General features: G+C 39.4%; 1 protein-coding gene and 1 pseudogene across 3 annotated transcripts; both read right to left on the minus strand.

The window, feature by feature from the left end:
- Window positions 1–91: 91 nt before the first annotated feature.
- On the minus strand, window positions 92–10,840 carry SMIM8 (small integral membrane protein 8). Of its 3 annotated transcripts, none has more exons than XM_036094788.2 (3): window positions 10,740–10,840; window positions 5,273–5,433; window positions 92–3,558 (listed from the first exon to the last, which is right to left on the minus strand). In XM_036094788.2, exons 2-3 carry the CDS (start codon window positions 5,405–5,407, stop codon window positions 3,400–3,402), a joined length of 294 nt encoding a protein of 97 aa, XP_035950681.1. In that variant the 5' UTR covers window positions 5,408–5,433; window positions 10,740–10,840; the 3' UTR covers window positions 92–3,399. The 3 variants fall into 3 exon arrangements, with proteins under 3 accessions (XP_035950681.1, XP_035950682.1, XP_035950684.1); XM_036094789.2 differs by having other exon boundaries at window positions 10,630–10,777; XM_036094791.2 differs by lacking the exon at window positions 10,740–10,840 and adding an exon at window positions 10,095–10,588.
- An 859-nt stretch (window positions 10,841–11,699) lies between these two features.
- Window positions 11,700–12,325, minus strand: LOC118537426 (multifunctional methyltransferase subunit TRM112-like protein pseudogene; annotated as a pseudogene).
- Window positions 12,326–16,066: the final 3,741 nt, after the last annotated feature.

Raw genomic sequence — 16,066 nt, forward strand, 5'->3', positions numbered from 1 at the left:
AATAATGACCAAAGGAGCATGTTATAGCCATTCATTTCCCAGATACTCTCTGTATGAGTTTCCTTTTGCTGCTGTAACAAATTACCACACATTTAGTGATTTAAAACAACACAAATTTATTCTCTTGCAATTCTGGAGGTCAGAAATCCAAAATGAGTCTTATGAGGCTAAAATTAAGGTGTTAACAGGGCTGGTTCCTTCTGGAGGATTTAGGGGAGAGTCTTTTCTTGCCTTTTTCATTTTCTAGAGGTCACCAAATTCCCTGGCTCATAGTCTCACATCACATAGCCTTTTCTACCCCTGTGTGCATGGTGACATTGCTTCTTCCTCTGATCTTCAGCCTCCTTCTTACAAGTATCTCTGTGACTATATCAGGCCCATATGGATAATAAAGGATAATTTCCTCAGCTCAAAATCCCTAACTTGATCACATCTGCAAAGTCCCTTCTGCCATATAAGGTAACAGTCACAGGTTATAGGAATTAGGATCTGAACATCTTTGGGGGTGGGGTGGGACAGGGGAATCATTATTCAGCCAACCACACTTTCTTTTCTCTGTTCTTTTCTTTTCTCCCCTTTCTTCCATCCTTCCTTCCTTCCTTTCTTTCCACACTTTCTTTTAAATGGTTTATTTAAAGAATTGATTTCTTTTAGGCCAGAAAAGGAGAGAACTTAATTTTTTTTCAGGTTATCTATAAATGTGATGTTTCAGTGTCATGGCAATAAAACTGGGAAACATCACAGTATCTTAAGGGAAAAATTACTTTCCTTTAGTCAGAACTCAAAATTAATAAGCCTGGTTTTTAAAATCACATAGTTAAGTAATTCGTTGTCCTTGTTTTAAAATGGAAAGTCCTGCATCCCAAGAACCACCTCCATGCCTGAAAAACTAGGAAAGATTGGTCACCCTATGGAGCATAAGGCTACAAACCAATAAATAACTTCACTGTTTATTCATGAAATTCTTGAAAACCAATTTATCAATTGAACAGCTTGCTCCTCTGGGAAAATAGCTCTTCTATCAGAACAGATTACTTCCCTGGGCAAAAAGGTCACTTACCGCTTATTAATAGTTTACTTACTGAGACTTGCTTCAAGATCTAACCTATTATGTTACTGAGTTTGGCCAATCTCAACCAGATTCCCACACTGAAAGACCTTCCTTTAACCACTTGAACCCTGACTCCAAAATGCTGTACATCTCATGCCCAGACCATTCCTTTCTTAGACACAACTGACTTTGTCAAAGTGGCATTTTCCCTTAGAGAATGAATGAGAACATCAGTACACAGCCAGGCAGCCTTTGACACTCTGTGTACACAAAGCCTGTGTTGTAACTTGTAACCACCCTGTAAAAAGTATCACAGTTAGGTTATTTGTTCCTAAAATTCAATGTGATTGTTCCCTCCCATTATTTTTCACAGCTGTGCACCTTGCTGAATCTACTGCATAAGTGGCAACAAATATTTCATTACAGCCTCATAACCAACCTGCAAGATAGGGATTATCTATGAGAGAATAACCCAATGCAATTAGAGTTTTTCTTTGGGGGGAAAAAAAGTATATTATACTGAGGTATGATGTTTTTATTTGATTACAACCAAATGTTATCTATTTAAGTTTTTGTAAATTAATGTTACAATGATATTATAAACATAAAATCCAATTTTCTTATGGTTATTTCCCAATAACCAGAAGCAACGACACAATCCTATTTAATATAGGATCCCTAACATCCTTATAAGGAAACAGACTGAGAGACTAAGTGTACTGTCTAAGGCACACAACTGGTCAGTGCAGAAGCTAGATTTTAACACATATTCTTCTCATGCCAAACAGACACCCCTGAAAGACAAGCAACTTTGATTAGAAGAGCTGATAAAAGTCCATATAGCAGAAATGACACATGTGAATATGTATGTATTCACATACATAGATGTCACATGGCTTAAGGCTGCTCTATGCATTTCCCACTGCCCTTCTGTGCTGTGATGGTCTCTTGATAGTTCACCTAACTACTATCTCCCCCCTGCCCCGCCCAAATATCAACTTATTTTGTTGAATAATAGAGGAATTCTAAAAGATGACAGTGTGACATTAAATATGTAAGTTAAAAATAGAAGAATTCTAGCTTAACAGCCAAAGTACACAGGGAAACCAAAGGCAAAAGATAATACTTTAAATTAAAAGGCATTTTATACCACCTAAGTGCATTTTAAACTGATGAAGTGTACTATATAGAGAGATGTAAGAAAGGAATATTTAGGGCTCAGGAATAAAGATTTGATTTAGTTGCCTATACATAACTCAATTAGTTAAGCTCTTTAATATCTACAAACAAGACAAAATTGCATTGTCACATATCTTACACAACCACAATAAAGTACTGGAAATTAAAAGCTCACAATATGATGATAAACCCTGCCATTGTAGTTATTGTTACTTGGCAATAATAAATGAAACAAAATTTCATAGGTGAGATTTATTTCTGAGCCCCAATTTCAGGGATTTGGAAAACTGTAAAAATCTACAAAAATGAAACATGTCCAAAATCCTTGTCAGAAAATTCTAAATTATATAAGGTAAACCCAGGAGAGTAAGAAGACCTTCTTTTCTTATCTGTTGAATAGTTCTAGTTTTAAAATAACCATAAGAAAATTTGTTTTTATGTTTATAATATCATTGTAACATTAACTTACAAAAACTAAAATAGATAACATTTGGTCGGAATCAAATAAAAACATACCTACGTATAATATACTTTCTTTTTCAAAGAAAAACTCCAATTGCATTGGATTATTCTCTCATTTACTCATGTTAGTAGTTGAGTGGGACTACCTTATCAAAGGAAATAAAATTCTGGACCAAAAATAGCTGAAACGGAATGCCAAAATATATGAGTCATCTGTGACTCTGTAAAAATTATCTGTCTTGAATGTTGACTGCAGGCTTTATAATAATTTACAATTTTTCTTTCTTTTTTTCATAAATACAGGTTCTGTGCCAGGAAGAAAATGAACATTGCCTTTACAAATAACAAAACAAAACAAAACCCTCACAACAGTTACAAATGCACAATTCACCTTAAAATATTAAAAATACCCTGCAAATTTGATAGCACTGGGTACTTTTATTATATAGAACTTAATAATTAACAAGATGATTTCCATTCTCCTGGCACTTTGATACGAGGACTTAATAAAAGAACAATATTAAGAAGCTCCCGCTGTGGAGAAAGAATGAGGTAAGGACTGCAGCCTCAAGGCCTGGCTGCAGCTGCTACCTTCTCTCCTCATCAACACGTTCCAGAACAAGAAGCTGATACCAGGCACTCACAAAGTCTTTCCTTCAAAGATTTCAGAGCCCTTTACGAAGCTCCATCTGCGGTATCCAGCACTGTTAATCCCATTTAGATGTTCTCCTCCTCATGTAACTGTGTCCCTCACTATCAACAGCTTCGTATAGGTCCTTTGTATTCTCTTGTGTTGCATGTAGATAACCAATATACGCCACGCAAAGTGAAAGGGTTATCAATCCGAAAGCCATTACAGGTTTGTTCTGCCAAAGAAAAAAAATGATAAATCCTCATTAAGACTAATAATTTGAGAAGACCCAAATATCTGTTGCACTTTCCTCTTGACATACCAAGTCTTTATTACCACACTAGCATTCCTATGGTAATATTTTCCATTATAACAATTTATCCAGTTCCTTATTCAATTAATTCAGCTCCTGATAATTCAGAGATTAGAAAAGACTCTTGCTTCTCCTCTCCAGTCTCTCTCCTGTGTACAGCCTGGATCTCAGGCCTCCACCTTCAGGATGGTGGTGGTTGGGAGAGGGGTGAGGGAAATGAGGCATGAAAATGGGTCTGGTGCTCAGTTTTCACTGTTATCTGGGTGACATGGAGAAGTTGCTTAACTTGCCTGAACCCGAGTTTCCCCACTGACAAACCTTCAATTAGTTAATCTTATTAGGAAGTGAGGAATGAAGTATATATGCTGTTCTTCTTGCCTGACTCCATGGATAACTAGCAAAAAGCCTTTCATTTTCACGTCATATATTAAGTGTAGGAAAAATGACAATGTATACATTCTTCTCTGGGAACCTACTCTATAACCTCAAGAAATTTAGTGATTGAGGCAGATACTATGCTGCTATAATAACCTTGATTAACTGCTGAAAAATCCAAGACCCTAAGAGACAAAGTGATGTAACTTTGAAATTGGAAAAAAAAAATAGGAAAAGATGTTCACAACTCCACAGAAATGTTTTGTCCTGTCTATAGTATAACTCAGATCTTCCTTTTTGTGTGTTCACATTCAAATTAACCTTTCTTAAGGTCAGTGTGAGTGCACAGTAGTGATACAAGTTTCAATTAGTATTTTCTGCTTCTGTCACATCTGTTGTATTACTATTTCAAATCTTAATCATTTGAAGAATAAAGGTCAAATTTTTTTACTTGGATGGACACATAAGAAGGGCCACAAGCTCAAAGGGGTTTAAATCTACAAATTTTGAAATGCACTTGACAATTAAAACAACACATTTGTTCAAAGGTTTTTAAAACATTCTACCTTGACTTAATGATTTGATTAAGTTGACCTATTTAACTTTAAAACAGTTTATACTGGCAACTATGTTATTAATATTCTAACCAAATTCAATATATTTAAATATATTACATAATATTTGATTTCATTTACATTTATTTTAAAATAAATTTATATTTACTTAAAAATAAAATTGGTCAAATGTATTCAATAATCTGCAACAAGAATATAAATAATTAGCTAACTCCCTTACAATGTATGTTTTAAACTTTTCATAACATTTGCAATATCCCTTAAGTAAGAATATTATAATAAAAGCTGGAAGTGTAGTCTATAAGAATGATCAGATTTTCACTTTGTTTTGTTTCAATGGAAGATCTTATTTACTTAATAGTACCTGATCAACAAATATTTCCTTCAAATTAGTGCAACCATTAAAATAAAATTTTAAATAGGAACTTGAGAAGTTGATCTATTAAAGTGCAACTATATTCTGTTAAAGTTCTCAAATACCCTCAAAATAATTAGTTTTATGTGTATATTTACAGAAATAGATAGCATTTAAATTTTTCCTTCCACCTGCTTTTACTCAGAGAGGTCTTATTAGTCAACATAAAATTTTCATGATACAATCAAATGTTACAGGAAAATAAAAACTTTCTATTTCTGATAGCCTAGTTAAACTGAACGTAATGTCTTATCCTGGATATATTTCTTACAGGTTTAATGAAGAGCTCTGGATTCACAGCTCGAAATAAAGTTGTTGTGCGGACCCCTCTGAGCCCTGGGTTTCGAAAGTCTTTCTCCTTGGGTGGTTCCTTTTTGAAGCCAGGAGATTCCGGTGCTGAAGACATCTTCTTGATTAATGATGATTTATTACCTAAAAATAAGAGACTTTTTTTTCCTTCATGACCATGTTTTTTTTTTAATAATGTTCTTTAAAAAATCATTCTGTATTCATTCATTTTTTTGAATTCCAGTCCAAATACATACCAAAGTCATTGCCAATTATATTATTACTTTGTATAACATGTACTTTATAAAAGGTGCTTTAAATTTTGTTTGGTAAAATAGTTATTTTATTTCTCATCTCTTAGAACAAACCAGTGAAGTGGACAAAAGTTGTTTTCCTACTTTCACAGAAGCCTGGAGAATTGTTCCTTGGTCTGAGTCACATTGTATCTTGTTATATGAAAGGCATAGCGGGGGTAGGAGGGGTCGGGGGTAATCCATATCCTTCTTTATTTCCTCCCACTTTCATTCTTCCTCACCTTCCAACAGCTGAAAATGCCGCTAGCATTCCTCAATTTCTCCCACAGCTTCCCCCCTGGCCCATGCTCCTCAGCTGTCTGTTGGCCTACCCAAGCATGAGCACCAAACAGTAAGGGCAAGTAGTTATTTTCACTCATTTGCATGTCAGTGACTTTCTGGGAAGGACTGCTCTGCTATCTTCTCAATCTGAATATCCTTTTTTCCTCTTAATTACTCTAACTCTATCCTATCAAATCCAAATGTGTCTTTTGGCTTCCGGTTCTCCCAGCTGGAGTGTCATTTTGTGAATATTCTCTTCTAGGTATTATTAGGCAAATCTTATTCTTATCATTCCTGCCACCTAACGCTGGGGAGGGATGGGAGAGGGTTGGAAGGAAAGAGGTAGGCAAAGAGACCTTCCAAAGGCTGAAATTAATGACAATACTATAAAGTTCTCTGGGGAAATGCTGTAACCCTACCATATAGTAAATGTTACGAAACAAGAGTCAAACATTCACATTTAAACACTCGTTGCGGCTTTGTTCATACAAGGACTCTTTAAGTCTTCCATTTTACGGACTTTATAAAAGCAGTATTTCTGTACCTTAATTACGGAGAAAATTAGTTCATTTTTTCTTTTATTTAAACTACTTTCTTTCTTTTTTTAAAGAAGAATTATTTGAGAGAGAGAAAGAGAGAGAGCATGAGCGGGAGGGGAGGGGCAGAAGGAGAGGGAGAAGCATACTCCCTGCTGAGCAAGGAGCCCGATGTGGGGCTCCATCCCAGGACCTGAGCTGAGGGCAGACGCTTAACCAACTGAGCCACCCACACGCCCCAGGAATTGTTTTTTCAAAACTGTTTTTGTTGAAGTGGTTACTTCGTCTATACCACTTAGTTGGATAAACACCTCGTCAGAAACACCTACTTGAAGGAAAAGGATTCTCAACGCTCCCTGTATTTGCCAGGGCTTCTGAAATGTTCAGTGTTCCCTGTTCCATCATCCACTGGATGTTATGGCTGTCACTGCTGTCATCATCATCACTTTCTGGCTCCACTCTGACATTAGTTAGCACTCCTATAGCAATTTTTGGATTTGCTAACTCTTGGAAAATAGTTCAACTGCTATCTCTAGCCACAAAGTCCTTAAAATCAAACTGGTTTGGGAGACTAAGAGAGTTACCAATTAAGTACCAGACTATTTCAAACACCATGCTTGGTTTGCAGTCTTCCAAGCTGACCTCAGGGGATTCCACAAGAATCATGCCTGTTTTCTGCCAAAATTTCACTATGTGGATGGCTCTACAGATCACCAGATCTCAGCAATCATTCCAATAGCTAGCTTCATTCAACTTTCTCAGTCTTCTCTTCACTATCTAAATTTAGAAAGAGTTGTTTCAGCAGTGTGCTTACACTGTGAAAATTATACCCCCAGCTGATGGCTTTAGAATGGCTCATGTAGTTCAATGGGAAAAACTCAACACATGCATGATCCAAGCACAGGAGTGTGTTTAGGCAGAGCGACTGTCTGCCAGCAGGAGGATATGGCGTTTTGTTCCTTCCATTCTCTTGCCAACATTTCCCAGCTATTCATTAAACAAACCTCTCATCCTTCAGGTATGTGTCCTGGCTTTGTAATCACAGGGGAACAAACGAGCATTTCTGAAGCACTGAGGGTAAACTAACTTGCCAATGACAAGTAGTCTCACCCTTTCCGTCCCAGATGCATTACAGCAGAATAGAGCAATAATCAATCTTTATTTCTTTTGCAAAGTCCACCTTTGCCCATGAAGTATATGAGATAGCAACTCATAAAACACAATTCATTAGCATTTCAAACATCATTCAAACAGTAACTAGCAATTGTTTTTTTTTTTCATTTCTCTTATATGCAAGTTACTCATTTTCTCCACTGGAACACTGGTTTTGTTTTGTTTTGTTTTTCCACTACAGACAACTTATGAAACCATTCCATAACATGCCTGAAATTTGTTCAGCCAGAATACACTTGCTTGAAACTCATCATGACCAAAGCTGACAAAAAATCCACTGCTTTCTGCTGACCAAGAGGTCCACCTATGTGCCTGAATCCTGCACTAACTTTTAAAAAAAAATTTTTTTATGTTTATTTATTTTATAAGTAATCTCTACACCTAACATGGGGCTCAAACTTACAACCCTGAGATCAAGAGTTGCCTGCCCTTCTGCCTGAGCCAGCCAGGTGCCCCGTCCTAAACTAACTTCTTGATACCACACAAAAACAGCTATAATAGGGACCTGGCATTTGCTTCTGCTTTAGGTCGAGAATCCCTTTAACTTCCTCTTCATTTACAGCCTAATCTTTCAATAATGTCGACAATATAGGAGGAGGGATGGTAAATTCCTTTGCTACTCCTCCTTTCTTGTGGCAACAACCTACTCCTATTGCTTTCATTTCCTTCTATGAAAACTGCTGGCATTTCATCTTTGCCTCTCAGCCATGAGAGCAGGGTAGATGGCATGTACTAATGCATTTAGAATTTAAGTGACAAATGTTGGTCACCAGATGCCTAAGCTAAGTGCCAATGATGTTTCTACTCAAGTTAATAACATGACTGACTGTAACATGGGGAAAGAAAATTCTGAAAGAAGCAATCATTAAAGTGGAAGCAATATTATAGAGGGTAAATCGGCTATGCCCATAAAAAAAAAAAAAATGTGAGGCAGGAAATAGTTAGCACAATAGCCATGTTAGGACTAAATCACAGCCTGAGTGTACTGCTAATTGAAACTGGGGCATTAGATAAAAATACTAGGAAGGGGGCGCCTGGGTGGCTCAGTTGTTAAGCATCTGCCTTCGGCTCAGGTCATGATCCCAGGGTCCTGGGATCGAGCCCCGCATCGAGCCCCGCATCAGGCTCCCTGCTCAGCGGGGAGTCTGCTTCTCCCTCTGCCTCTGCCTGCCCCTCTGCTTACTTGTGCTGTCAAATAAATAAATAAAATCTTTAAAAAAAAAAATACTAGGAAGGCCTGAAAAAGCAAATACACAAAGGTCAGTCATTTTAACCATAAACTGACAAACTGGCATTTTCCTTCAATTATTGAGAAACTGCTGCATGTAATTAAAACAAAGATATTCAGTAGACTATGGTTTAAAATTGTTTCTTGGGAAGAAAAACAAGGTAACGGGGAAGGTGGGTAAAGAGGACACATACTGTAAAGCACGGAAGGGTCCCCCGATCACAGTTAATCACTTATATTCTGTGTTGATGAAAATGTGCCAAGAATTGGGCACCTGGGTGGTTCAGTGAGTTAAGCGCCTGCCTTCAGCTCAGGTCATGATCCCAGGGTCCTGGGATCAAGCCCCACATCGGGCTCCCTGCTCCGCGGGAAGCCTGCTTCTCCCTCTCCGTCTCCCCCTGCTTGTGCTCCCTCTCTTGCTGTGTCTCTCTCTGTCAAATAAATCAAATCTTTAAAAAAAAAAAAAAAAAGTCATTTGAAATCTGGGACAGAGCACTTTAAAAATTTAAATTAGAAGAAACAAGTTTGGGATAGAATCAGAGGGCTTTATGTCTTGAGGGAATTCAGCATAGCCTCAAATTCCAACTTTGCTACATATAGGCTGGAGGTCTTGGAGTAAGTGACAACCTCTGCGGGCCTCAGTTTCCACCTAAAGGGGTAATGTTATCTATTGCATAGAACGGCTGTGTGGATTAAGTGAGATAACACTTTTTAAAGGATGTTAACAGATGTTCCATAAATGATAGCTATTGTCATGCTCACCATCTAGTCCAATTCCCTTTTTTAAACAGAGAAACCTAGGGGCACCTGGGTGGCTCAGCCATTAAGCATCTGCCTTTGGCTCAGGTCATGATCCCAGGGTCCTGGGACCGAGCCCCACATTGAGCCCCACATCGAGCCCCACATCGGGCTCCTTGCTTGGCAGGAAGCCTGCTTCTCCCTCTCCCACTCCCCCTGTTTGTGTTCCCTCTCTCGCTGTCTCTCTGTCAAATAAATAAATAAAATCTTAAAAAAAAAAAACAAAAACAGAGAAACCTAGACCCAAAGAGATTGTCTTTGCCAATGGGAGTGAGATAATCCAGGTCTCTCAATTTCCAGCCCACCCCTATTCCATTACTTTACCCCCACCATACTCCAAAATTGATAAGGCGCTGCATTTACAAGTTATCACCAGAATTACGAAACATAAAAGCGTATCACTTAAATTTTTTAAATGGATTCTGTATTTGTTGTTTTGATGTAAAAAAAATACCGTTTAAAAAAGTGTCTTTCCATCTCTTGAATTTACTGTACCTGTGTAAGGGAGAAAGGTTTTCACAATGGCTGTTACAATCTGCGGGCTGTCAAGTCTTATCGAGGTCTACTCCCCTCCCCATATTGTGGTACCTACACTACAGCTGGCTATTACTCAAAGACAGATGCATTTGAAGTCTCCAGAAAAAGAAACTCCATTCAATTAAGTTCCAGACACTGTGTTGGGGAATTGCAAGGGGAACACGTGACTTTTAACACAATTACTGCTCAACAATAACCCACAAGCCTCGGACCAACTTAAAACAATTACTGAAGAAAAGAGGCACTTCATGTGAAAACAATTGCAACACCACTTCCCTCTAAATAGGAGTTTGGTGAGCTGGGACACCAAGAAACTGTCCAGGAAATGGTAGGGTGTCTGAGGTGGAGGGTGTCCATGACCAGTGCCAGGATCTTGGCACGTGACGGGCGGGAAATGGGCCCTATGGGGTCAGGGATCCCAAAGACCGTTCAGGGCACCCAGGAGTGGCGACGGTTCGGGGTGCTCGGGAGAACGCCGTCAGGTCCTACGCACCTGGGAGTGAGGCCCGCAGGACGGCCGCCCCGCCAAGGCCAGGGACCAGAGCGTGGCGGCGGGGCGGCCACCCTGTTCCCCGCCGTCACCCCTCAACCGCCGCCGCTCACCTGCCGCGAGGTCACCTCCCCTGCGCGTCCTCTCAGCTCCGCCTCGTCTCCGCCTGCGGAACAGAGCGGCCCGCCGCGCCCAGCAGGCTCAGCGCTACAGCGGCCCCTAGAGCCCGGAGGCTGAAAACGCCGGGGCGCGTGCACTGCGGGACCCAGGCCAACGCCGCTCCTCGACCTCCCAGGCCCTGGCGCCGCCCACGGATTCACCTGCTGGAGTTTGCAAGGGGCGTTTTTAGTTTCTTCCTTTTTTACCTTTAGTTTTCAGCCTCCCAGGGTTCTAGTTTCGTGTGTCTGTGTTTTGTAGAAATAAAAGAAGACATCTAGAAATATATATTTATTTAATGGAAGGGGTAAGCATTCTGAGGTGGGAAAGAAGGCTGGGATCTGCCCGGATTTTAGAGGCACAGTCATTCAAATGTACAATTAATACTCTGTCATTCTATTAGTGTCTTGACATTCCAAGATGCAAGGTGTGTGTAGCTATGGTTGTGATAAGAATAGATACAGTTGGGCGCCTGGGTGGCTCAGATGGTTAAGCGTCTGCCTTCGGCTCAGGTCATGATCCCAGGATCCTGGGATCGAGTCCTGCATCGGGCTCCCTGCTCGGAGGGGAGCCTGCTTCTCCCTCTGCCTCTGTGTCTCTCTCTCTCTCTCTCTCTGACTCTCATGAATAAATAAATAAAACATTAAAAAAAAGAATAGATATGGTTACTGGTTTTTACATACTTTACTGATGTTAAAGTTTGTTGGTATACCAGTTGCATTAAAACAAAACGGGGTGCCTGGGTGGTTCAGTTGGTTAAGTGTCTGATTCTTGATCTCAGCCCAGGTCTTGACCTCAGGGTCCTAGTTCAGGCCCCATGTTGGGCTCCACACTGGACCTGGAACCTACTTAAAAAAATAATAATAATTTAAAAAATAATTAAAAAAAATAATAAAACAAATGAAAGAGAATGCAGGTGCCCAGATTTGAGCAGGAATCTGTGTAAAGTTTGGGCAAATAAATTTTTTTTTTTTTTTTTGGTTTTGAACTGTTAATGAGAAAAAGAAATATATTGAGCTCAAGAACACGGTGTTTCGTGTGTCACTGGGTCCAGGTTTGGGGATACACGACAGACCTAGCAAACAGGATATACATCAACAAAAACATTCCTGGTTACAGACTGAAAAACTAGCGCCTGGCACGATTAAGTCTCGGTTTCCTCATCACTCAGCAGCATGTTGGGAATCCCGCGACTGATGGGGAACAGACGTCCAGACTCTGGGCACTGCAAGGTGCCCTCCAGCGCATCCACCTTCAGCAGCACGTGGTGCATCTGCCTCAGGAATTTCTCATCATGCTCATACCCTTCAATCGGCCCTTTGGGCACCTCGACCAGATGCAAGGTATCCGCCGCCTCCAGAAGCGCCACCCACTCCACCTTGGGTATCATACGCGCCACGAAGTCGGGGTTGAACTCCACCGGGTTGATGCGGACCTGAGTGGCCTGGAGGCGCAGTGGGAAGCCACGGGGCCCCACCCCCCGCACATGCGAGCTCAGCAGGTTGTGCGTGAGCAGCTTCATGTCGCCTCAATGCGCTCTCAGCAAGCCTGGGCAAATGAATTTTTAATTTCAAACTTGTTCATTCAAGCCGAATTAACTTTATATTCGACTTGAGGTTTAATTTCTAAAAGTTCATCAGCATCTGGTATTACTAGACAATCTTTCCGACAAAATAAGTTAAATTTTTAACTAAAAAGCTATTTGTGACATGAAAAGGTGCTCATTATCACTAATCATTGGGGAAATGCAGATCAAAACCACAATGAGATCACCTCACACCTGTTAGAATGGCTATCATGAAAAAAGACAAGAGATAAGTGTTGACAAGGATGTGGACAAAAGGGAATGCTTGTGCACTGTTGGTGGGACTGTGAATTGGTGCAGCCACTATGGAAAACAGTATGGAGGTTCCTCAAAAAACTAAAAATAGAAATACATATGATCCAGCAATTCCACTTCTGGATATATATCCAAAGTAAATGAAATTACTATCTCAGAAAGATATCTGCACCCCATAATGTTCATTTGCTGCATTTTTACAATAGCCAAAACATGGAAACAACAACCTAAGTGTCTGTCAATGGGTGAATGGATAAAGAAGATGTGGTATTTATGTACAATAAAATATTATTCAGCCCTGAGAAAGAAGGACATCTTGCTGTTTGTGACAACATGGATGGATCTTGAGGACATTATGCTAAGTGCACTAAGTCAGACAGAGAAAGACAAATACTGTATATCAAGTATATGCAGAATCTAAAAGAGACAAATGTGTAGAAATAGAGACTAGAATGCTGGTTACCAGGGACTGAGGGCATAGGAGAAATGGGGAGATACTGGTCAAAGATTACAAACTTCCAGTTAGAAGGTGAATAATTTCTGAAGATCTAAAGCACAGCATAGTGATTACAGTTAATAATACTGTATTTTATACCTGAAAGTTGCTAAAAGAGTAGATCTTAAATATTCTCACCAAAACAACAACAACAACAACAACAAAAACCAAACAAACTAGTTGATGCTATGGTGGTTATCAGTTTGCAATTTATATATGTGTTAAATCAAGACATTATACATCTCAAACTTGCACAATGTTATATGTCATTTATATCTCAATAAAGCTGGGGTGGAGGGGAAGTTGCCCACAAAATCAGGCAAAGGACCTACATACTAAACACAATACCAAACTTCCAGATGATGTTCCAAACTCTTTCAAAGAAAAAAAAAAAAGCTATTTGTGCAGTAGCCACACAACAACTGAGGGTTACAAAATGTTCCTGTGCTGCATTATCAACATACCCATATTTTCTCCTTATCCCTTAGGGTTGTCCTCCCTAATCAGTAAAATGCCAAGTATCACTATGGAAACAAAAGTACCTTTACTGTCATGATCAATCCAAAATGATCAGGTAAAAGAAAATGAAACTTAAGAATGTAAAAAAAAACGGGCGCCTGGGTGGCTCAGTCGTTAAGCGTTTGCCTTTGGCTCAGGTCATGGTCCCAGGGTCCTGGGATGGAGCCCCGCATCGGGCTCCCTGCTCCGCGGGAAGCCTGCTTCTCCCTCTCCCACCTCCCCCTGCTTGTGTTCCCTCTCTTGCTGTGTCTCTGTCAAATAAATAAAATCTTAAAAAAAAAAAATGTAAAAAAAAAGAGCATAAACTGTAGGTAAAGACAGTAGAGAAAAGCCTAAAGGCCCTGCCAATGTCATGAATATGAAAACAATGCAAGTGATGTGAATAAACAAGAGTTCTTTCTATTTTATCATGCTTTTAAGAAATTACTTTGAAGAATGAGGCCAGTCTGAAATCAGCTTTTATAATCATTTTAAACAGAACCATCAATACTTAATAATATTTAACAGGAGATTTGGTATTTGCTAGGATTAGCGATTTTATATTTGATGGGATTAGCTGCATAAAACAAAAGTTTATCTGTGTGACACTGCACTCAAATTTTCAAAATATATCTACTTTCATCCGGAGTTCATTAAGTGTGTCAGGGACAATACTGGTGGTCTGGGAGCCTTCTCAAGGGGATCTCTGATGTGCTGGTTCTTTTCTTTTCAGGACATGAATTAATAGTTGACTTACAATATTTAATAAAAAATCATACATTAATTTATTGGTGTTTTATCAAAAGCAAGGGTTGCTTTGTTGTTGTTGCTGTTGTTTTTATAAAACAAATGCTGGCTTCTTTTCCCTAGCATTAAGCCAAGCCAAAGTAGGTGATATAATTAATGTGGGCCATGGGGATATGACTCCATTGAATGAATTATTAGCTGAGAAACTGGAAAAAAATTAAGCATGTGTGGTATAATACAAAAATGATCCCAATTCTCTACTCCTCTATACCCTCCCCCTCACCCTTGTGTCCACTCCCACTCTGATTCTGGGATCGGCCTTGTGGCTTATTTTGGTTAATATGACATTAACAAGTATGACACAAGCAGAGGCTGAAAAGGTGCTTGAACTGGTGAATATGCCCCAACTAGCCCACTGGAGATGAAAAACACATAGAGCCAAATCAAGTCATCCTCAACATTCCAACCGAGGCCATCCTAGGCTGGCCCCCACACATGTGAGCAAGCCCAGCCAAGATCAGCAAAGCTACCTACCAAGATCAGACAAGCCTGCCCAGATCAGCTGAGCTTAAATAGGTGTGTTGGTTGTTGTGCAGCTTCACTGTGGCAATAGATAATTGACACAATGTCCTCCATTGCAAATTCTCTGAAATCAAAGAGCATTTGATTTGCTTGGTAGCTTGAGGAGTAATCCGCTTCCAGTGGGAACTGTAAGAAGAACAAATGTTTGTTATTTGTAAAAACTATATTGTGGTCTAGCATCATAGAAATATCTGCTATGGGAAGGAAATGAAATCTATCAAATGGTAGGAAACATAAATGAGTTAAAAAAATTGAGAATGGGGAACTGATATTATTTCTTCCATATAATATTTTTAGCAAAACTGGTTTTGATACTTTCCATGTCAGGTCATCTTATATTTATTTTTATCCCATTTCCAAATACTAGAAAAAATAATGATTTATTCAATATTAATTTTTCTAAAATCTCATAATCTCAAAGCATCTTAAAAAAGAAAAATTAAAAACATTTTTATTCCAATTTTTTTTCATTGAGTGAAGGAAGCATCTCAATATAATGTGATAAGTGATAACATAATGATGTGCACAGGTTTCTTTGGAAGCACAGAGAATGGTATGTAGCTTGGCCTGGAAGGGCTGATGACTGAGCTGAGAGAATCAGAAGCATTAACTAAGGCAAGGAAGTTAGAAAGGATGTTTCAGGGCAGGGGAAACAGAATGAACACAGTCTTCAAAGCATGAAACCATACAATGTGATGGGGTGTGTTACGTATTCACCAGAGAGTGAATAATAAAATGGAAAATGGGAAGAGATGAGATTGGAAAAACAGATAGGGGCCAGTCCAGGAGGGCTCACATCCATGGTAAGGGACTGGTAAAGTATTCTGAAGGTCATGGGAAGTTACTGAAGCCATTTAAACCCGGAGCTACATGATCAAATGTATGTTTCACATAGATTTCTCTGAGAACAAGGTGGGCTAAAGGGCAGAGAACTCATTAAAAAGCCAATGCAGTATTCCAGGAGAGAGGGAATGAAGGCCTGGATTAGGACAGTAATAAGAAGTATAGAGAATATGGGATGGATTTTGGTGATATTAGCGGGCAAAACTGGTACGACTAGTGATTGTTTTGGGTTGGGGTAGAAGAGGTAGAAGGTAAGGGGAAAAAGGAAACTAGGAGGA

The sequence above is a fragment of the Halichoerus grypus genome, chromosome 9 (genome assembly GCF_964656455.1).
Source record: "Halichoerus grypus chromosome 9, mHalGry1.hap1.1, whole genome shotgun sequence".
In the NCBI taxonomy this organism is placed as follows: Eukaryota; Metazoa; Chordata; class Mammalia; order Carnivora; family Phocidae; genus Halichoerus; species Halichoerus grypus.